We start from the raw sequence: 23028 nt of genomic DNA on the forward strand, positions 1-23028 counted from the left end.
AGGGCTCCAGGCTGACTGTCTCTCCTGTTACAGTGGGCAGGGCTCCAGGCTGACTGTCTCTCCTGTTACAGTGGGCAGGGCTCCAGGCTGACTGTCTCTCCTGTTACAGTGGGCAGGGCTCCAGGCTGACTGTCTCTCCTGTTACAGTGGGCAGGGCTCCAGGCTGGCTGACTCTCCTGTTACAGTGGGCAGGGCTCCAGGCTGGCTGACTCTCCTGTTACAGTGGGCAGGGCTCCAGGCTGACTGTCTCTCCTGTTAGTGGGCAGGGCTCCAGGCTGGCTGACTGTCTCTCCTGTTACAGTGGGCAGGGCTCCAGGCTGGCTGACTCTCCTGTTACAGTGGGCAGGGCTCCAGGCTGGCTGACTCTCCTGATACAGTGGGCAGGGCTCCAGGCTGACTGTCTCTCCTGTTACAGTGGGCAGGGCTCCAGGCTGGCTGTCTCTCCTGATACAGTGGGCAGGGCTCCAGGCTGACTGTCTCTCCTGTTACAGTGGGCAGGGCTCCAGGCTGGCTGACTCTCCTGTTACAGTGGGCAGGGCTCCAGGCTGGCTGTCTCTCCTGATACAGTGGGCAGGGCTCCAGGCTGACATTTTCCCCTGATGGCACCAGCCCATGATTGACAAGTCTAATGTGTTTTACAAAGTATATTGAAAGCAGGTGCTTCCACACAGGTGTGGTCCCTGAGATAATTAAGCAATTAACATCCCATCATGCTTAGTCATGTATACGAATGCCCAGTTGCCCATTATTTAGCTACCGTGGCTAGAAGAGCTGTCAGTGACTTTGAAAGAAGGGTCTCAAAGGAGCATAGGCGGTTTAAGTGGTGTGTGTCTGTGTGTTTGTCACAAGATCTCAACTCAATTGAACACTTATGCGAGATTCTTGAGCGGCATCTGGGACAGCGTTTTCCTCCACCATCAACAAAACACCCAATGATGGAATTTCTTGTGGAATGGTGTCGCATCCCTCCAACGGAGTTCCAGACACTTGTCAAATTCATGCCAAGGTGCTTTGAAGCTGGTGGCTCGTGGTGCCACAACACCCTATTCAGACACTATGTTGGAGTTTCCTTTACTTGGGCAGTTACCTGTGTTTTCAATGGGATTTCGTTTTTTATCAGAGCTGCTTTTATCATTATTTAATTTGTCATGTTCAAATGATGTCCATGTATTGAAGCCTAAACAATTAACAGTGGTTATTACTGTAAATCTCTTCATGACTGGGGATGTATTGGTATGTACTACTGCCATATTGCATATACATACTGTGAATGCAACTGTTTGGTAGTTCACATCCAATTCCCTTCGTCTGAACTCCAAGGATAGTGCCAAAAATGTCCATATTTGAGTCAGTTCTCATGGATAATCCAGTCTGAAACCCAGTTTGGTGGGTTTCTATCTCTTCACTCTGAAGCCTAGTTGGGTGGGTGAGAGAGATTTATTTATCCTTACGTCGTCTTGCTGCTCAAAATATATATTTGTGGTTCCAGGCCCTCATCTCCTTCCTGATCCTGAAACATTTGCCTTGAGGTCAAGCTTGCCTTTTTCTTATCACGCCTTACTTACAGTATTTTATTGTATATATTATTTATATTTCCATTATTTCTACTTTGCACTTTCTTCCACTGCAAATCTACCATTCCAGTGTTTTACTTGCTATATTGTATTTACTTCGGCACCATGGACTTTTTTTGCCTTTACCTCCCTTATCTCACCTAATTTTCTCACATTGTATATAGACTTATTTTTCTACTGTATTATTGACTATGTTTTTTTTACTCCATGTGTAACTCTGTGTTGTATGTGTTGAACTGCTTTGCTTTATCTTGGCCAGGTCGCAATTGTAAATGAGAACTTGTTCTCAACTTGCCTACCTGGTTAAATAAAGGTAAAATATAAAAAATGTGTCCTTTTTCTATTAGCAAGGTTAACTTCTCTGGGGTATGTGGGACACGCTATTCAACAGCCAGTGAAATAGCAGGGCGGCAAATTGAAAAGAACAAAAATCTCATAATTCAAATTTCTCAAACATACAACTATTATATCCCATTTTAAAGATACACTTCTCGTTAATCCGACCACATTGTCCGATTTCAAAAAGGCTTTACGGCGAAAGCATAACATTAGATTATGTTAGGACAGCGCTGAGACAAGAAAAACCACACAGCCATTTTCCAAGCAAGGAGGATCGTCACAAAAAACAGAAATACAGCTAGAATGAATCACTAACCTTTGACAATTTTCATCAGATGACACTCCCAGGACTCAATGTTACACAATACATGTATGTTTTGTTCGAAAAAAGTTCATATTTATATCCAAAAACCCCATTTTCCATTGGCGCGTGATGTTCAGAAAATGTTTTGCCTCAAACTTCCGGTGAATGAGCGCATCAATTTACAAAAATACTCATCATAAATGTTGATAGAATTTACAACAGTTATTGAAAGAATTATAGATACACTTCTCCTTAATGCAACCGCTGTCAGATTTCAAAATAGCTTTACGGCAAAAGCACATTGTTCAATATTCTGAGTTCAGAGCTCAGCCATCAAAGCAAGCTATACAGTTACCCGCCAAGTTCTGGAGTCAACAAAACTCAGAAATAGTATTATAAATCTTCACTTACCTTTGCTGATCTTTGTCGGAATGCACTCCCAGGACTCCCACTTCCACAAATGTTTGTTTTGTTCGATAAACTCCATATTTATGTCCAAATACCTCCGTTTTGTTCGCGTTCAGATCACTATTCCAAAGGCACAATGCGCGAGCGCAAAACCCTAGACGAAAAGTCAAAAAGTTCCATTACCATTCGTAGAAACATGTCAAACGATGTTTACAATCAGTCCTTGGGGTCTTTTTATCATAAATATTCGATAATATTCCAACCAGACAATAGCGTATTCATTACAGAGGAAAAAGAAGGAACGGCGTGCCTGCGTGAATGCGCAGTAAACAACTCATTGGCCTCAGGCAGTCCACTTGTTGAATCAGCTCTTATTCTCTCCCCAGTAACAGTAGAGGCATGAAACAAGGTTCTAAAGACTGTTGACATCTAGTGGAAGCCTTAGGGAGTGCAAAATGAACCCTAAGTCACTGTATACTGTATAGGCAATCACTGGAAAAACTACAAACCTCAGATTTCCACACTTCCTGGTTGGATTTTTCTCAGGTTTTTGCCTGCCATATGAGTTCTGTTATACTCAGACATCATTCAAACAGTTTTAGAAACTTTAGTGTTTTCTATCCAAATCTACTAATAATATGCATATCCTACCTTCTGAACCTGAGTAGCAGGCAGTTTACTTTGGCACGCCTTTCATCTGGACGTCAAAATACTGCCCCCTACCCTAGAGAAGTTAAGACTACTACTAATGTCCTTCAAGCAGTCCGCTCTGGATTCTTTGATGAAAACAGGGTAATGTATGTCACTGGCATTAAAGCTGCAATATGTACCTTTCTGGGCCACCTGACCAAATGCACATAGAAATGTGAGTTATAGATCTGTCATTGCAAGCAAGTCAAAGAAGCGCTAGTAAAGCTGTTATAAGTGCACTATTTCTATGCTTCCCATTCTTACGTTTTGTTTTCGCGTCTTTTACTTTCGGTTTTGTACACCAGCTTTAAACAGCTGAAAATACAATGTTTTTGGTTATGGAAGAGCTATTTCACAGCAGTTCAGATGGTACAATTATTCTCTACACTATATTTGCTTGTTTCGTCATATTAACCAAAACAGTAAACATTTTAGCAACCAGGAAATGTTGGAGTGATTTCTGCATAGTGCACCTTTTTTAAATCGGATTGCTTTGGGAAAGCAGACAATTCAACTTGTTTAAATTGGCTTTCAATAATAGCTTTGTATGATGAAATTGCAATGCGAGTCGTGAATTAGACACTGTTTTGGTTTGATTGTGTGTCTAATAGGTGTCATGGAAATCAACACTGATTTGACCATTTGTGTTTTCAAATATCCCTTGAAAAAAATGTACCTTAATGTGCAATAATTTCTTTCGATCATAAAATCAGATTGCATTATATCAAATAGTTTGTTTTCATGCACTCTTGTCAGATGCTGAATGTTTATAAATAAATGTGTTTTCTGCAACAACAACAGAAATAGTATTTTTTTCCCCCCCTCCACTTTATCAAACAATTTGCATAACGTCACCAATGCTGCTGCGGTCATTCTCTGTGGCAATATGTTGTTCAAAGTGGGTAGAGAGGACGCAGTAATGAGAGAGAAATTATATACTACTGGAAAACGTATATGCTGCTGAAAATGTAAAAATATAAGCTTATGCAGCCTATGGGATGACTCATGAAAGGCGCTTGGCTACGTTTCATTCAGTCGCACTCCATTTAATAAGAGAGGAAACCCAATGCTGGCACCTGTCATTCCAATCCTCGCACATATGCTGACCCTGCAACTAGACAGTTCATCTCTTTAATCAGATAGAAATAAAGTCCAGACAGGCTAGGCCTATTTTTAGGAAACTTTCTGGATGGACGTAGAGAATTAATGAAGTCGTACACGCACACCCACCCACCTAAAATGACCCATCAATCAAAGCCGCCTGCAGCACATCTGACAGAATCAAATCGCATTTGTCCTTTCCCAAAAACGTATTAGCTTAAAATCCTTTCTGTAGGATATTTAAAAAATGGTCTACGTTATAGGATAACGCTAAATCAATGTAGTATATGATCTACATTGACGAGGAAAGTCAAGGGGGATAGAGACAGCTGTGATAGGCATGAAGATGAAATTGACAACCATTCGAAAATTAATAACGCATGCAACCTGTCCGTAACCTAATGTTCAGCCGTTGATACATGTGTCATGTTGACACTCCATTTATATTTTATTTTTTTATTTTTTTTGTGCGCTTTATCTGAATCTGTGCAACCACATATTGATAAGAGTAAACTCCGGCTGATATTTCTTTTTTCTGTCTTCACTGTTCCCTTCTTGCGCAATTCGCGTCTCTCTGCTGGCAACTCCACTGGCCTATCTCTTCCCCCTCTCTCTCTCTAGTTATTGAACGAGTAGGCAATACACAGTACATTCAGAAAGTATTCAGACCCCTTGACTTTTTGCGCATTTTGTAACATTAAAAAAATCATCCTCAGCAATCTACACAATACCCAATAATGACATATGTGAAAACAGGCTTTTAGAAATGTTTGCAAATTTATAAAAAATGTAAAACAGAAATACTTTATTTACATAAGTATTCAGACACATGTTGGTATTACAGACTCGGACAGGGAGAGGTTGAAAATGTCAGTGAAGACACTTGCCAGTTGGTCAGCGCATGCTCGCAGTACACGTCCTGGTAATCCAACTGGCCCTGTGGCCTTGTGAATGTTGACCTGTCTAAAAGTCTTACTGAAAAAATACAAAAAAAAGTAAGAAATTAAAGAGCAGCAGTAAAAAAAACAATAGCGAGGCTATATACAAGGGGTACTGGTACAGGGTCAATGTGCGGGGGCACCGATTAGTCGAGGTAACACATCATCTCCATTTATAGACAATGTGCCTTACTGTGGACTGATGAACATTGACTCTTTTTAGAGATACTTTTGTAACTCTTTCCAGCTTTATGCAAGCCAAAAATGCTAATCTATTTTGTTCGAGGCGTGGTTCACATCAGGCAATGCTTCTTGTGAATATCAAACTCACAATTATTATGTATTTTTTTTAAATAGGGCAAGGCAGCTCTAACCAACATCTCCAATCTCGTGTCATTGATTGGACTCCAGGTTAGCTGACTCCTGACTCCAATTAGCTTTTGGAGAAGTCATTAGCCTAGGGGTTCACATACTTTTTCCAACCTACACTGTGAATGTCTATTGTTGTGACTTAGATGAAGATTCAGATTACGTTTTATGCAGAAATCCAGGTAATTCTAAAGGGTTCACATACTTTTTCTTACATACCTCAATTACCTCGACTAATCGGCGCCCCCGCACATTGACTCTGTACCAGTACCCCTTGTATATAGCCTCGGTATTGTTTTTTTACTGCTGCTCTTTAATTTCTTTTATTTCTTACTTTTTTTTTAGGTATTTTCTTAACTGCGTTGTTGGGTAAGGGTTTGTAAGTAAGCATTTCACTGTAAGGTCTACACCGGTTGTATTCGGCACCTGTGACGAAATTGTATTTTATTTTAAAGTCCACACGGGCTATTCTTTTACTGACGTGCCATAGCCTATAGGCTACCGCTTCTACTCCCCTACGCATCTAGCAGATTAGCTGCTGGAGCATCAAACAGTTGAAAAGAGGAGATGTAGACAGACTAAGTTAGCAAAAAAATTGCTTGTAAACTGTGTTTTTTATGTGTGTGTATTTTTATTTATTTATTAGGGGTACACTCCCGCCACTAGGTAAAGTTAATCTACCTGAAAATGAAATTTAATAAAACATTAATGTAGGCCTATGTAAACGGTTTCGACGGTTGTTTTATTTTCATGGCGGTCTTCATCCATTACAGTTAGTTACCCGGTTATTAAATATCCGTCCTAGCCTTAGTCACAGCGTCACACAATAATACAAATAGGAGTAATCATCCTATAACGTCATTGTAAAGTCATGCACAGTGCTCTATTGAGAAGTTTAAGAGACCACTGAGATGGCATTTCAAATATTATTTGTCTTATGTAAAAGTTAAGTTCCAAAGATATCCAAGAAATAAATATTTAAGAAATAAATGAATCCAGTGATTGTCATGAATTTTGGGTTGACAATTAAGATTTTTTTTTTACTGTCAAAATAAGGCTCCAGAGATGAATTTGCTTCCATCTTTGTGCACAAATATTACATTGGCATAATTCAATTTGTGCTAGTTCACCACCTAACGACGTGGAAACTCAAACCACAGTAGCTAGATCGCTAACTGTAAATGGAACACCTATTGCTAGTATCCATGTATTAATCAAACAGTAAATGTAATTTCCTACTTTGCAATGAGGCCTATTGCGATGGCCGATGCGCATTTCGTGCGCTCCGTATTTGAAAGTCATATCAGATATCTCGATTGTAAAAGTGTGCTTTGAGACAGATGTATAAACAAAAACGTATACCTACAGAAAGTGACCCTCTTTAATATGGACAGCTAGCTGCTTTTAAATAGGGGTGCACAATATGGGCAAAACATCTAATTGTGAGATTTTTTTTTCTTTTTTTTTTTTTCAACCAAATATTGCGATTTCAATTTGACTTACAGATAACTGCCAAAGGAAATACCAACAAAGTATTTTAATAGAGCGTTGGGCCATCACGAGCCAGAACAGCTTAAATGCACCTTGGCATAGATTCCAGAAGTGTCTGGAACTCTATTGGAGAGATGCGACACTGTTCTTCCATGAGAAATTCCATCATTTGGTGTTTTGTTGATGGTGATGGAAAACGCTGTCTCATGCACCACTCCAGAATCTCCCATAAGTGTTCAATTGGGTTAACATCTGATGACATCTGATTGGTTTGATGAGCATGAAAACTTTCACTGACCATTTGTGCCCTGTGGGTGGGAGCATTGTCATTCTATGGGGACGTAGAAAATTATTTTGGCTGCCCAGCATTTTTATACATAACCCTAAGCATGATGGGATGTTAATTGCGGAATGAATTCAGGAATTACACTTGTGTGGTAGCACCTGCTTTAAATTATACTTTGTATCCCTCATTTACTCAAGTGTTTCCATTATTTTGGCAGTTACCTGTAGATCAAAGCACTTGGGTGAACTGTTGGAATGATACAATTGGAATATAGGTAGCTCTCTGATTCAGAACATAATGTTGCACTAACAACATGCTGACCTAAAAAAAGAATCAGAAAACCAAATTTGAAAACATGTATTTTTCCACGTATAGACGCATCCTATGTGTTTTAATTAAATCAACTATATGTACTGAGCTTGTCTGATGCTGTAAGCACACTGTTTGATTAAATAATTAAGATACAAATGACCGAGGCAGAGCTCAAGAGCCTAACGAGAACAAAAAAATCTGTTCCCAACCCCCATCCTTCCGCTGCTGCTGGCCTTCGCAGATTCTGCCGTTATGCTCCTGAAGTTTCCGGTAATAGGCTACACCAGGGGTCCGCAACCTTTTCCATTTGGAGTGCCAATTTCTTTCTACCGATCTGCATGCCAGTTATGATTTTCATATGCACATTTTCATGGAACAGTTTCATTTCATTTATAATAGTCTTTGCATCTCAAAATCATTGCCATGTAGTTCATCTAAATTATATCTAAATGAAAATGATACTAATCTAAAAGTAACTTACATTGCCATTGGAAACTATGTAAAAATAGCCTACATAAAAGACAACAAATGAAAACATTGCAGCCTGCAGGTAGAAAATATCCTGATTTAAATGTTTTATTTTTTTAAATTCTATAAATCACATTGGCTACGCACTGCCTGTCTGCAACAAACTTGAAACATTGTATCAACTATCAGAAGGGTCCGGCTGGAAACTTGTGCTAGCAAACTTGCAACATTGTAAACATTATAAACATTTTGTCAAACTTGTGAGGATCTCCATGCTCATTAGTAACCCATTCAACATATTTGCTGCTACTTAACTCAATCCCATTTTAAGACTCCCATCCTAACTGTTTTACATTACCTGAGACCAACCAGAAATGTTTCCTTGTCAAAATATAGAGATTTTCATAAAACAGCCACACGTGGTCTCTCGTTTCTGCATCAATAGTAGGCTATGCTTCAATTGCTCAGTCGGTGTAGTGGACTGCAGGGATGTAGTGCTGCCGGAGCGCCACTTCTCACAATGGTGCTCATTTAGGAAAGTTAGATCAAGGCTGAATTCAATGTCTTGGAAGATCACAACGATAGTATAATGTTACAACAAAAACATTTCCTATATTTTAGGATGGTTAGCACGCACACTAGGCAGAATCTGCTTTGATTGAAACAAAATACACGAAGGCTATATAGTTAACAGCATCTGCTTTAATTTGCTCATGAAACAGTAATTCAAGAAGATCTAAATGCATATTCCCATGAAACTGATTGAGATCAAATGATTGGCATGCAGATGCAGTTTTTCATTTCACTGGTAAAACTAAGAATTATCATTCACGATTGACAGGGATGATGCCCTGGCCTATTTTGAAGTTAGGAATGCCTATCTTGTTTTTTTTAATTTTTTTTATTGAGACAATAGGCAAGCGTTGCAATTGGAGGATGCATTTAATGCATATTCTATTATGATATTCAATATTTGACCCTACATCCTTTGAAAAATTGTCATTTGTAAGGCCCTCCGGGGGTTACACTGTTTTCCCAATTTCTGCAAAATCATCCTGTTGTCCTGCATTTGAGTATATTTAAATGTGGTCATCCTAGGTCTGCACCACCACTGGTAGCAACCTGCATTAGAGTTAATGTTTGCTTTGCTAGCTAGTTAACGATTAGTATTAGCGATTAGTATTATTTAGCTAACTAGCTAGTATTTTGCAGAGGGCAAGACAAACAAACTAATAGTACAATACAGCAAACGTGGATTCACATTAAGAAGCAATGTGGAAAGGAGCGTCATTCTTGTTTTGGAAGAATATTTTGATAGCATGCAGAGAGAATGTAAACGGCTAGGAACTATGTTGCCTGCTTGAGTGACGTGGCAGGAATTGGTGTGCTGGAAGCAAGCAGCCGCATGAAGGGGAGAGGTATTTTTTGTGAGAGGCTTTCTCATTCCAGTATAACTGCATTATGCTGCAAATATTGCGACCAAATTAAACATTTTATTTTTTTAACTGCAGTAATTTTTATTTTAACTGCAGTACACTTCAGTTAGGTAGCCTAGTGGTTAGAGCGTTGGGCCAGTAACCGGAAGGTTGATGGATCAGATCCCCGAGCTGACAAGGTAAAACTCTGTCGTCTGCCCCTGAACAAGGCAGTTAACCCACTGTTCCCCGGTAGGCCGTCATTGTAAATAACTATTTGTTCTTAACTGACTTGCCTAGTTAAAGATTACATTTAAATAACAATTATACAATTACAGCGTCACACACAGTCGACTGCTGTTACTGTACTTTTACTGTAGTTTCAAAACTACAATAATTTTTTTGGTAAGGGTGGTTTTATTCGCCCTAAAAAATGACCATGTAGAATGTGCAGATTGCACCAGTGCGACCAGAAATGTATTTAACTCGCACAGCCAAGTCAAAGGGTCACAAAGTTTAACTAAATGTTTGCAGTCTGGAGCCGTGGGGGTGGGGTGTGTTGGCTGGCTGCCCTGGTTACCTTCTGCGATTTACAGCTCAGATTAAAACCATCTATCCAGGAAGCGTGCACTGCAGAAAGGGGGGGATACACCTGAAAATGGCAAACCTTAAAAAAGAACGACAATTCACCTCAGAAAGAAGCCAGAAGAGAAATATGGTAGAATCTTTCCTCTTTCAAGATCCTGATTTCAAATCTGTTCTACCTTTTGCTTTGCGGTCTGACTCATCCAGTTGAAGAATAAAGGCAGAAACTGGAACCATCCAGCACTGTTTCCTTTCAGTCATATCGCTGTGAATATTTCAGGCAGCTTTCAGCTTTGTCTTTTCCAGCAGCACTGAATGATACATTGCAATGTGTGTATGTACAATAAGAACCTGACAGTGGAAGAAAGGATCTGCCCCAAGGGGCAAATGGAGCCAACTCCCAGAGAGCCATCAAAGATGAGACGTCAGAGGGCAGGGGGATGAGGGGAACGGAGCGTGGATTTTGTTTTAGGGTAATCCTTAAATCCAGTTTAGCTGGTTTTCATTTGCACAATGTCTCAGTCTCACTGTGGTGGGGAGTCGGATGTTGCCCTGTGTGCTGCTCAAGTTTCTCCCTGCAGGGGGCACATCTCTGATAGGACAGGGCTCAACCAGACACGAAGCACGTGGAGAAAAGGGCTGTGGTAGTCCTGAACCTTGGTAATGGAGCCTTTTGTTTAAATGATTCTAGTTATTCATGGGTTCAACTAATATCTGTTCTCTGAGAGATTCACACTGCTGGACCATTATATACACGATCTGGTCATGGCCCTTGTTGAATAATTCCAAAATAGAAATAAGATAATTTGTGTCAACTTAATTCTTTGCTTCCTTGTGCTATTGTGTTCTCTGGCTGTATATAGCCTCTGCAGCTGTTGCCATAGCAACGTCGTAGCTCGACTAGCTGACAGGAAGGAAGTGCTTTCTCATGTTGTTTCTTCTCTACACAAGGGTCAAGGTTGGAGCTGAGGCCCTCTCTTTGAGCATGTCTCTTTTTTACACATGTTCTGGTGACTGGAAAGAATGGTTCCTCTTCTCTAAGCGCAGTAAATAGGGTTGACTAGGGTAATGACAAGGGTGAGAAGTTGATACGCCAACGACATTGGTTTCTCAATGCTGTCCACAACTACCTTCTCTGCACTTCAGTGATGTTCAGGGGACTGGCGATAACCAATGACCAACTTATCTTCATGTAATGACGCAATCTCATGTACTCGGGGTGGGCGTTATCAGACAGTGGTCAATGATTGGTTCACTGGATAATTGAGTGACTGAGCACTATGATCTCCATGTTCCAATATACCATAGTTACTTCCCTAATGGGGTGGTAATTCAATAAGAGGCTCAATACCTGCTAGCACATGTGACTACAGCAAGCAACAATTACACTCTAAATCTCCCTTCTTGGCTGGCTGGACCATCCACACCAACAACCTGACCTGTGCTGGGTTTTTGGGTAACTGTCCACTCACTTTTGGATCTACTGAGCGTTTGGTTAATGTGCATTTGAGCTGTTGTTCATATAGCAGACATAGTGTAGTAAGTGACGGAACTTTTGCAGTGTAAATGTTCATACTGTTAGTTCTGCTTTGAGTTTTTCCTTCTATCTCACTGGCAGTCCTTTCTCTCGCTCCCACAGACTTTTTAGCCATACAGTGTGTTACCTATAGAACCCATAAAAAACATACAGTTCTTGATTTCTACCGGCCTTCCATGATTATTTTACCTTTTAGAACATGTAGCTCCACTACCCCAGTCATAAAACAGTCCCCACGCCCACCCCCTAATAATTATTCGGTGTGGAAAATTGTAGGTTAAATGGGGATGCTGTTGGGCGCAGCACATGAGTGAATGCCACTGTATTCTGTCATGTGATGCAGTAGGATTTTGACTCACAGGTCGTTTATTCAGCCTGAATAGCCTCGGCATGGCATTGCAGCTTTTGAAGCCTGCTTATAACTAGAATTCTAAACAAATATAGACTAAAACAAAAAATATGATATTATAAGTGTTGCCTTTTTGTTTCTCTTGAGTTTTATGGCATTATTGTATACATGTCATTTTTTTAACCAAGAACATTCTAACTACTGGTAAGTCATGTTTTGGTTTTTGCTTCAGCCTTGTCTGGTTTCAGTGCCTTGCCTTGTTTTTGACCTATTCTCTCTTCAGACCTGCACTAAAAGTTAGTCACACTGCAAGCCCAGGGTTTATCTTTGTGCTATGCAAAGCTCTGTGCCTCAAACTGTGCACGGGGCTCGACATTCACTGTCTTCTTGTCCGGGAAAAGTAATTTAAAAAAATGTTTAAAAAAATTGTTGGACAAGAAGAATATAGATTTTAAGTTGTCCGACTGGATGAGTAAAAAAAAATATATAAAACCATTATTGCGACCAGAATTGGATCAGAGAGGCCAACATTGGAATAATATTCAAATAAATGTTTCATGTACATAAATTAAAAAGCCTACATGTCAGTGTAGTAGATATGCATATTGTCTAAATCTATGCAGACATGAGGTGCCAGAAAATGGAGGCAAACTTAGATTTTTTTATTACATAAATATGGGCTAAACGCCAGTCATGTTTGACAAATATAATGAAGGATAATTAACATTAACGTCTAAAGGCTTTATTCTGTCGACATGCTCGAGGCACGGTTCATTCAGATCAAATGGCCACAAGACCTGAGTGAAGGACAGTGCCTGTTGCGCACCGCACACATCACCCACCTTGAAACTGAGTGGAGGCGGTCAACATTTAACTATTTAACCATAAACTTAGTTGTTTAAACCCTGTACGTTTTATGTCATTTTATGAAGCATGTCTTACACTGTTTCAAAGTAACCTATCCTAGCCAAAATACGACTATAATGTTGAATGTATTATTTTATAGACACTTAATATGCAATTGAAACCAGCATTTTTCTCATGTTATATTGGTATTCATAATTTTATTGTCCAGCAGCCAAAGGCATAATCCTAGTCATATTAGTAACCCATGCTAGTTGATGCATCTTTAGATCTCCCCGCTTTCTTAATTTCTAACAGATATTTTAATCTCTGTCACATGAACCCCAGGCTGTATCACATCCGGCCGTGATTGCGAGTTCCATAGGGCGGCGCACAATTGGCCCAGCGTCGTCCGGGGTAGGCCGTCATTGTAAATAAGAATTTGTTCATGGAGCCGCCCCCTTTTTTTCAAAATGTAGTCTAAAATGACATACCCAAATCTAACTGCCTGTAGCTCAGGACCTGAAGCTAGGATATGCGTATTCTTGATACCATTTGAAAGGAAACACTTTGAAGTATGTAGAAATGTTAAATGAATGTAGGAGAATATAACACATTAGATCTGATAAAAGATATTACAAGAAAAAAATATGCCTTTTTTTGTACCATCTTTGAAATGCAAGAGAAAGGGCATAATGTATTATGCCTGGCCAGACGCAATTTAGATTTTGGCCACTAGATGGCAGCAGTGTATGTGCAAAGTTTTAGACTGATCCAATGAACCATTGCATTTCTGTTCAAAATTTTGTGTCAAGACTGCCCAAATGTGTCTAATTGGTTTATTAATACATTTAAGTTCATAACTGTGCACTCTCCTCAAACAATGGCATGGTATTACTTCACTGTAATAGCTACTGTAAATTGCACAGTGCAGTTAGATTAACAATAATTGAAGCCTTCTTTCAATATCAGATATGTCTGTGTCCTGGGAAATGTTCTTGTTACTTACAACCTCATGCTGATCACATTAACCAACGTTAGCTCAACCGTCCTGTGGGGGACCCACCGATCCTGTAGAGGTTAAGTGATTTGCCTAGTTAAATAAAGGTAAAAAATAAATGCTTGTGTTTGGCTGCTAAATGCATTTTGGCACATTAATACGCGCATTGTTGACCTTATAATAGGAAGAAATAAAACTTTATAATTTTTAGCTAAACGTTCTGATCTGTTGCATCAGCCTCATAGATTTTTTTATAGGGAATTATTTTATAAAGATTTGGTTGTAAATGTAATGTTGCAATATTTTAAAGGCAACCAATGGTGGCCAACCATCCTCCAGGAGAGCCTTAAAGGGTCAGTGTTGTATTTTGAGACGGGCTTGAATACGCAAAGAAGCCAATAGGCAGAGTGTAGCCTACATTGTCTGATTCTGTATGGTAAAAAAGATGGTAGTGAGTTTTGTAAGGTGGTTCCTTGCATCATTCAATGGTGAAAAAATGGTGATAAGTGGCTAAAAAAATTCAAATCAAGCCCTGGAGCAGCATTGTTTCTCTCACTTTACAGAGGCATTCAATTCCATAGACTGGTTGTTTCTGATGCTGACACGGATCTTTCTCTGGCTGTGGTCAAGACTAACTGTGAGCTGGTCTGGACTAACAGACTACACCATAGACTAAGGGCTTTATAAATACATTTGGATTGATTGATTGATTGATTGATTGAGCTGAAGTGATCTATATCTGCTAATCGGTTTACGGTAAAAAGAGAAAAAAAATTGACATCTGATTTTCCCAAGCTTTTTTACCTTTTTAGTGGATGCAGGATCTGTTATTCCCAAACTATCCACATATAGCATACGTCCATTGGCCTATGTGGACGGTTTCATTCCAACCATCAGTCTCTAGTGTAGTCTGTAAACAATCCATAGACTATTGCCCAGTACCCCTTGTTGTTGTCAGGTCTAAAGGAACAGGCTAGGTTCCATTTTAACCTCTACCTCCTAGGAGCCTTTTCCCTCACTCTCAGGTTTCTGACCAGTTTCTCCCTCCTTCCCTATAGGCCAGAGGACACTGCAGCACAGTGGAGACGTTCTAGACACCAAGGTGGTGGGGAACCCATCCCATGAGTTGGTCTGCTCAGAGGTGAGACTTAATTAGGCTACATCTCTCACTGTTGAATGTCAGACCTCGGTGTTGAAGTCTTAATTCGGTTTCAAGGTATATTTTGTGTAGTCCAAATTCATTTTAAAATACTGGAAAATAAACTATGTTCAGAATGACAATAGGATATTTACTAAGGTATGCTCTGCTTTGCATAACAATTGCTTTGTCCTGAGATGGAAAGGATCCAATTGCTCAGATGACACCTGCACTACACTCTGCCATCACATTACACGGTTCTTTGCCCTGCCATCTGGCTCTCATTTCATACTGGAAATCATATCCTGTCATTGCTGTAATGAAATATAACCTTCCTCATTTGAACCAACAATCTACTTCAGCCTGTGCTTGTCAGCTAATGCTTGTGATGCTTAATTCACCGATATTTCAGAATGCATTCAATGTTAGGGGAAATAATCTCTTGCGTTCTCATTCTGTGTGAGCATATCTGCTGGTAAATTCAGGAATTATTTCAATGTCATGGCTGAACAACATTTGCAGTATGTTTAGTACTGTAAAGAGAATATGTAAACCGTAATTCCTGAAATATTTTCTCTTGGAAAAGATGGGGGATGAGGAATTTGAGAATTTTTGTAACAATAGAATATTACCATGGAGTTTGAGGGGCTGCCTTTTTATCATGAAAATATTAACACATGATACTTTTTTATTGATCACTTAATAACATTGTATGTAGGCTGAACATTGAAATCAGCATCTGCACCAAAACAAATTGTGTGCAGCCTTTTTTATATCCGATCTGGCTAGTATGCATGTAATTTGGATCAAGATGAAGAAAGGTTTATCTTGCCATGTTCCCTTTTTATCATATTATAGACTGTAAACATAAAAAAAAAAAAAACTTGAATGAGGGGCCTTGTTTCTCTTTATTTTCAGTGACACTAAGCACAATCTAAACTATTGCCCTATTTGGAATTGTATAGGCTACTAAATGGAGCTTAATTTCATGACTACTTTTCCTTCCATTTCCCTAGGTGCGCCGGCTTATATCTGATGTGTCTCGCCACAAGTTGTTGGTTCTTGCTGGACAATGTGTCGAAGAGGCAGGAGACCTGGTCTTACAAACAGGATGTTTCTCTCTCAGTGACTTCATTCAGATATTTGCTGATGAAGAGGTGAGTTATTTTACTGTAATATACACGGAGTATACCAGACATTTGTCATAGGAATAGCAAATGTTCTTAATGAGCAGGTGTTCTTAATGTTTTGTACAATCAGTTTATAGTCTAAGTTACAGATTTAAATTGTAAGCATTATTAATAAGCTGGTCAAGTGATTTTACATCAAACCATTCTATCTTTTTGAATAGATTGGAGAGTTATTGAGCTCGGCAGACCCTACACAAAAAGCTAGCCTCACACTGAGTTGTCCTAACACTGGGGTGTGGAAGAACTCAGTGTTGGAGAAGCACAACCTACAAGACTTCATTGACATCAAAACAAACCTGCCATCAGTGCTACCTGAAATGGAAGGTCTGCAAGAGTTCACAGAATACCTCTCCGAGTCCCTGGAGCTACAGTCTTCTTTTGAGCTGCTGGAGCCCCCCAGTACTGTGGGCTTCCTCAAACTCTCCCGTCCCTGCTGCTACGTATTTCCAGGTGGGAGAGGAGACTCTGCCTTCTTTGCTGTTAACGGTTTCAACATCCTGGTCAATGGTGGGTCCGATCCACGCTCCTGTTTCTGGAAACTGGTTAGACATCTGGACAGAGTTGACTCCCTGCTCCTCACCCACATCGGTACTGACAATCTTCCAGGGGTGAACAGTCTTCTCCAAAGGAAAGTGGTAGAACTCGAGGATGAACAGTCTGCCGACTCTCAGGTCAATGAGGACTGGATGAAAAATCTAATTTCCCCTGATATTGGCATAGTTTTCCTTAATGCTCCAGAGAGATTGAAGTCATTCGAGGGTGATCCCAAAGAGCTGCGGAGCTGCGATCAGGTGGCACTCACGTTGCAGCACCTTGACAGGCTAACAATCAATCCAGAGCCTCTTAGTCGCTCAAATGGACCCACCATTGAGCCTGTTATACTTTTCCAGAAGATGGGAGTCGGTCGTCTAGAGCTGTATGTTCTTAACCCAGTCAAAGGCAGTAAAGAGCTTGAGGCTTTGATGAAGAACTGGCCCGGCAATGAATCTAACATGAAAGGCTCAGAGATACCCCTGCCTTGCCTTGTCTCCATCTGTGCTCTATTGGTGTGGCATCCTGCCAGTACTCAAGAGAAGATCATTCGAGTTCTCTTCCCTGGGTGTACTCCACAGGCCAAGATTCTTGAAGGACTTGACAAAGTAAAGCATCTAGAATTCCTGAAACACCCCGCCGTGAGCCTCAGGGACCTTGAAGCATCCAAATCAGATAAACAACCGAAACGCGCAGAGAGTCGGGAGAGCCTTAAGTCCCTTCCCAGGGACTCAAGACCTAGCAGTGCCTTGCTGAAGGACAAACTTGGACGTGGGGACATTAAGAAACAAGACGTGAAGACCAAGCCCAAGGGCCCAAGTGACATTGCTCCTAAAGAAAAGAAGGAAGGGGATGAGAAGTCGAAATTGAAGGATGGGGATGCTAAACAAAGACTTCCAAAGCCTGAAAAGCTTATGACAAAGAAAGAACCTTTAAAGGATGAGAAAAAAGAAGTCAAAAAGAGGGATGAGAAAGCCTCTGCAGGTGTTGCCAAAAAGGATGAGAATGTGGAGAAAAAGAAAGAACCAATTAAGAAAGAACCTCTTGGTCTAAAACCAAAGAAAGATGTCAAACCTGATCCAAAGAAAGAGATCAAGAAGGAAATCAAGCAAGATGAGAAGAAACCAACAAAACCTGTCAGCAAGGATGTCAAAAAAGTGACAGCTGGACCTTCATTAGGAAACGCAGAAGCAAAAAAGCCCTTAGGCAAGAATGGAACTTTGAAGAAGGATGCAATCCCCAAGAAAGACTCATTGAACAAGGGGGGAAAGTCAAAGACGAGTAAAAAGACAGAGAATCAAAAAGCCTCTGAAGGGGATGCTGATCGTTCTAAGATGTCAACGCCTGAAGACATGACAGCGGAATTCGAGAAGCTCAGAGCAGAAAATGGAGAGTCGGAGAAAAAGACGGCTGTTGTAGTGAGCACTATAGCTAACAATGAAGGAATGGCGCAACCTGAAACAGAGAATGGATCAAGAGAAAATGCAGAGAAGGGCGACATCTTGGAAAGTCCAGAAAAGTTCCGCTGCATGGAGACACTCCCAAATCCAGAGAAGGCCCTGGGAACCACTTCACCTCTTGCCAAAACTCCTAAAAGTGACCGCAGTGTGAACTTTGATATCACACCAACTGAATACAGGCTTCTTGATGGGGCCCTGCGAAATGGACAAGATGCATGTGCCAGCTCAGATGAGAAGACTTTAGAGTTGGTCTCCCCTGCTGACTCAGCCCCTAATAGTGCTGGGCATACCCCTTTCCACCAATCACCTGAAGAGGATGCTCAGGGCTCTGGTGAGGACAGTAGTCTCGGGGGAAGGGTGCCTAGCCTTGGGTTTGAAGACTGCCATGTCATGGGTTCTTGCAGGAACTCTGAGGTAGGCTCCTTGAGGGGGAACCTAGAGAACTCTACATCGTCCCAGGAGAAGCAATCAAGCCTTTTGACACTGAGTCCCTTCATGCTGCCGGACTCTGTCTCCCCCAATATTACCTCTATGCCTGCTGAAATCGGTTCCCCACACTCGACAGAAGTTGATGAGTCTCTTTCCGTGTCTTTTGAACAGGTGCTCCCATCTATTGACGAGTCACTCAAGGGAGACCATATGGACAGGTCCTACTCGAATGGGCATTTTGCTGATCCTGACCCCAAAATGGGGATGTCCTTACCTTTGAGGACATGTCATAACATGCGTCCGCCAGGGGATGGCTCAGAGGAACGCCTTACTGGATTTCAGGGTCTTCTCCCCGACGTTCCCCATGATGTTGACCTCTGCCTGGTCTCACCTTGTGAATTCAAGCACCCGAAGTCCCCAGAGAACCAACAGCATCTGTCTCCGGGGCTAGCGACAGGTAGCCCGCGAGAACTATCAGAGAACAGCGACCACTCCCAGGAGCTAGCTAAGCCACAAAGCGTAATTCATAGTGATCGACATTCGCCACAAGGTCAGGAGACTCCACCCACATCTGCTAGTGAGTCCCTCAACACAGCCACAGATTCAGACATACCCCCAGGGACTGAAGACTGCCCCTCCATCACTGCAGACATGGACTCTGATGAGGATTCTGGGAGTTTCCCACCCCACCATCCACACGACCATCCCAGCTCTCACTCCTCCAACAGGGGAGCTCAACATTCCTCTCAGGACCCTCCCCCAGCCCCAATGAAGGACCTGCCACCCTTGCCGCCCCAGCCCGGTGCCTGCATGGCTGACCCTGAGGCTGATGCTCCCAGCAAGACCTCAAAGAGCACCTCCACAAAAACCAAGAAATCAGCTGGGGTCACACACAGGTTAACGTCAGCCACCAGTACGACTCTGAACAGCAAGACCAAGACTGGCAGCACAACTGGTACGTTGAAGATCACCTCAAGTCTTGACACAAGGCCTTCATCCCGCAATACCACTAATGGCTCTAGACCTGGGACTGCAAGGTCAGCTTCTTCAGGTAGGCACAGACCGTGTTTTACACTTAGAACGATGACATTTGATAATCTTTTATTACTTGATTTCTAAAATCAATTTACAAAGCATTAGGAACTCCTTCCAGATATGTGACTCTTTTCAGGAAACTAGGCGTATGTAAAGCGTCACTACTTCACAGGAGAGCCATTTGAATGTGAACTTTTTATTCAAAATGTGTTTTTTGGCAGAAATGCCTTCTAGAACATGTGAACGTTCATGTGCCTTAAATACGAATAAAATTGGTAAATTACGAGTCTAGTTGGTTTAGCCACGGAAACAATTAGCAACCTTCCTGCTAGCAGGAGATGAGTGGGCTGGACATGCCGAGAGATGAGTTCGGATTGGTCTGCCATGCAGTACACTTCTGTCTATAACATGAGCCGGTCAGTATGTGTAGGTAATCCTTTTTAACATGTCTTTTTTGGAAGATATCACATAGTAGAACTGCGTAAGTGTTGCTCTCCACTTTCTGGAGGACCGAGTTTTGAAATGAGTGGAATTGGAGTATAATAGCTAAGGAGATGGAGAAAATTCTGCCGTTTGATTGCAAATATGCCGACGTAGTCCAAAAGAGAACACAGAAGGCTGTTGTATAAAGCACCTGTCTCCGGATTACATCTTCAAACTAAGGGCAACCATTGACTGGCTCGCTAGCTAACATTAGGTGTATGATCTGTGTAGTAATATTATTCGTATCTCAGAGCCATTTGCATTGCTAGTTATAGCCTAATGTTAGCTAGACATCATTGAACCTGGCAGGTAGCCTAGTGGTTAGAGCGTTGGGCCAGTAACTGAAAGGTTGCTGGATCAAATCCCTAAACTGACTAGGTAAAAATCTGTCGTTCTGCCCCTGAACAAGGTAGTTAACCCTGTTCCCCGGTAGGCCGTCATTGTAAATAAGAGTTTGTTCTTAACTGACTTGACTAGTTAAATAAAGGTTAAATAAAAAACACTCTGGCACTCCAGATAAAATGTACCAACACACATGTAGTATAAACCAGCAATTGTTTTGAAGTCTTTGGTTGTTTAGTACATGGCCTCACATGGGAATCCTTAAGGAGATGGGTGGGGCTAAAGCTTAAGAGGGTGTGAATGATGCTGAATGGGTGTTGACAAAGAAGAGCTCTCCAGTAGTTGTACCAAAACATTCAAGGGCCATTTTCTCAAAAGTGAGGTAACAAGTTTATCAACTTTCAATGCAGAATAACTTTTCCATTGTTCCTCAACTGCAGTGTATGATATACCATTTTCTAGCTCTGATTTTTACTTTTATCCATTACAAATTTTGCTACATAAGACAATCGAGCCGGTCGGTCACATATTGAGTTGCCCCCCTCACCCTCCTTCTGCCCTCAGAACAGCCTCAATTCGTCAGGGCATGGACTCTACAAGGTGTCGAAAGCGTTCCACAGGGATGCTGGCCCATGATGTCTCCAATGCTTCCCACAGTTGTCAAGTTGGTTGGATGTCCTTTGGGGGTAGTCCATTGTTGATACACAGGAAACTGTTGCGCGTGAAAAACCCAACAGTGTTGTAGTTCTTGACACAAACCGGTGCTCCTGGCACCTAGTACTATACCCCATTCAAAGGCGCCTAAATCTTTTGTTTTGCCTATTCACCCTCTTAATGGCACACATACACAATCCATGTCTCAAGACTTAAAAATCCTTCTTTAACCGGTCTCCTCCCCTTCATCAAATCACATTTTATTTGTCACATACACATGGTTAGCAGATGTTAATGCGAGTGTAGCGAAATGCTTGTGCTTCTCTTTCCGACAGTGCAGTAATATCTAACAAGTAATCTAACAATTCCCCAACAACTACCTAATACACACAAATCTCAAGGGATGAAATAAGAATGTATAAATATATGGATAAGCAATGGCCGAGCGGCATAGGCAAGATGCAATAAGTGGTATAATATACAGTATATACATATGAGATGAGTAATGTAAGATATGTAAACATTATTAACCTCTCTGGGCTAGGCGGGACGAAATCGTCCCACCTACGCAACAGCCAGTGTAATCCCGTGGCACGATTTTCAAATACCTTAGAAATGCTATTACTTCAATTTCTCAAACATATGACTATTTTACACCATTTTAAAGACAAGACTCTCGTTAATCTAACCACACTGTCCGATTTCAAAAAGGCTTTACAACGAAAGCAAAACATTAGATTATGTCAGCAGAGTACCCAGCCAGAAATAATCAGACACCCATTTTTCAAGCTAGCATATAATGTCACAAAAACACAGAAGACAGCTAAATGCAGCACTAACCTTTGATGATCTTCATCAGATGTCACACCTAGGACATTATGTTATACAATACATGCATGTTTTGTTCAATCAAGTTCATATTTATATCAAAAACCAGCTTTTTACATTAGCATGTGACGTTCAGAACTAGCATACCCCCCGCAAACCTCCGGTGAATTTACTAAATTACTCACGATAAACGTTCCCAAAAAACATAACAATTATTTTAAGAATTATAGATACAGAACTCGTTTGTGCAATCGAGGTGTCCGATTTTAAAATAGCTTTTCGGTGAAAGCACATTTTGCAATATTCTGAGTACATAGCCCAGCCATCACGGCTAGCTATTTAGACACCCACCAAGTTTAGCCCTGACCAAACTCCGATTTACTATTACAAAAGTTTGATTACCTTTGGTGTTCTTCGTCAGAATGCACTCCCAGGACTGCTACTTCAATAACAAATGTTGGTTTGGTCCAAAATAATCCATCGTTATATCCAAATAGCGGCGTTTTGTTCGTGCGTTCAAGACACTATCCGAAGTGTAAATAAGGGTCACTAGCATGGCGCAATTCGTGACCAAAAAAATTCTAAATATTCCATTACCGTACTTCGAAGCATGTCAACCGCTGTTTAAAATCCATTTTTATGCCATTTTTCTTGTAAAAAAGCGATAATATTCCGACCGGGAATCTGCGTTTAGGTAAACAGAGGAAAGAAAACAAAGCATTCTGTCGACGCGGGCACGAGCCTGAGTCTCACAGTACTGTAACCAGCCACTACCCAAACGCGCTACTTTTTTTCAACCAGAGCCTGCAAAGCCACGATTCAGCTTTTTGCCGCCTTCTGAGAGCCCATGGGAGCCGTAGGAAGTGTCACGTAACAGCAGAGATCCCCTGTAATGGATAGAGATAATCAAGAAGGGGAAGAAATTGTCA

The 23028-nt window shown here is 41.1% G+C and overlaps 1 protein-coding gene across 1 annotated transcript in view; it reads left to right on the forward strand.

The window, feature by feature from the left end:
- LOC106613609 (microtubule-associated protein 1S) overlaps positions 1-23028 on the forward strand; it is a 50596-nt gene that overhangs the window by 21905 nt on the left and 5663 nt on the right. The window contains exons 3-5 of the mRNA XM_014216043.3: positions 15068-15150; positions 16164-16304; positions 16499-19808. Coding sequence (XP_014071518.1) covers positions 15068-15150; positions 16164-16304; positions 16499-19808 — 3534 coding nt within the window. The remainder of the gene's footprint in view (positions 1-15067; positions 15151-16163; positions 16305-16498; positions 19809-23028) is intronic.

Source organism: Salmo salar, chromosome 10 (assembly GCF_965601325.2).
Source record: "Salmo salar chromosome 10, fSalSal1, whole genome shotgun sequence".
In the NCBI taxonomy this organism is placed as follows: domain Eukaryota; kingdom Metazoa; phylum Chordata; class Actinopteri; order Salmoniformes; family Salmonidae; genus Salmo; species Salmo salar.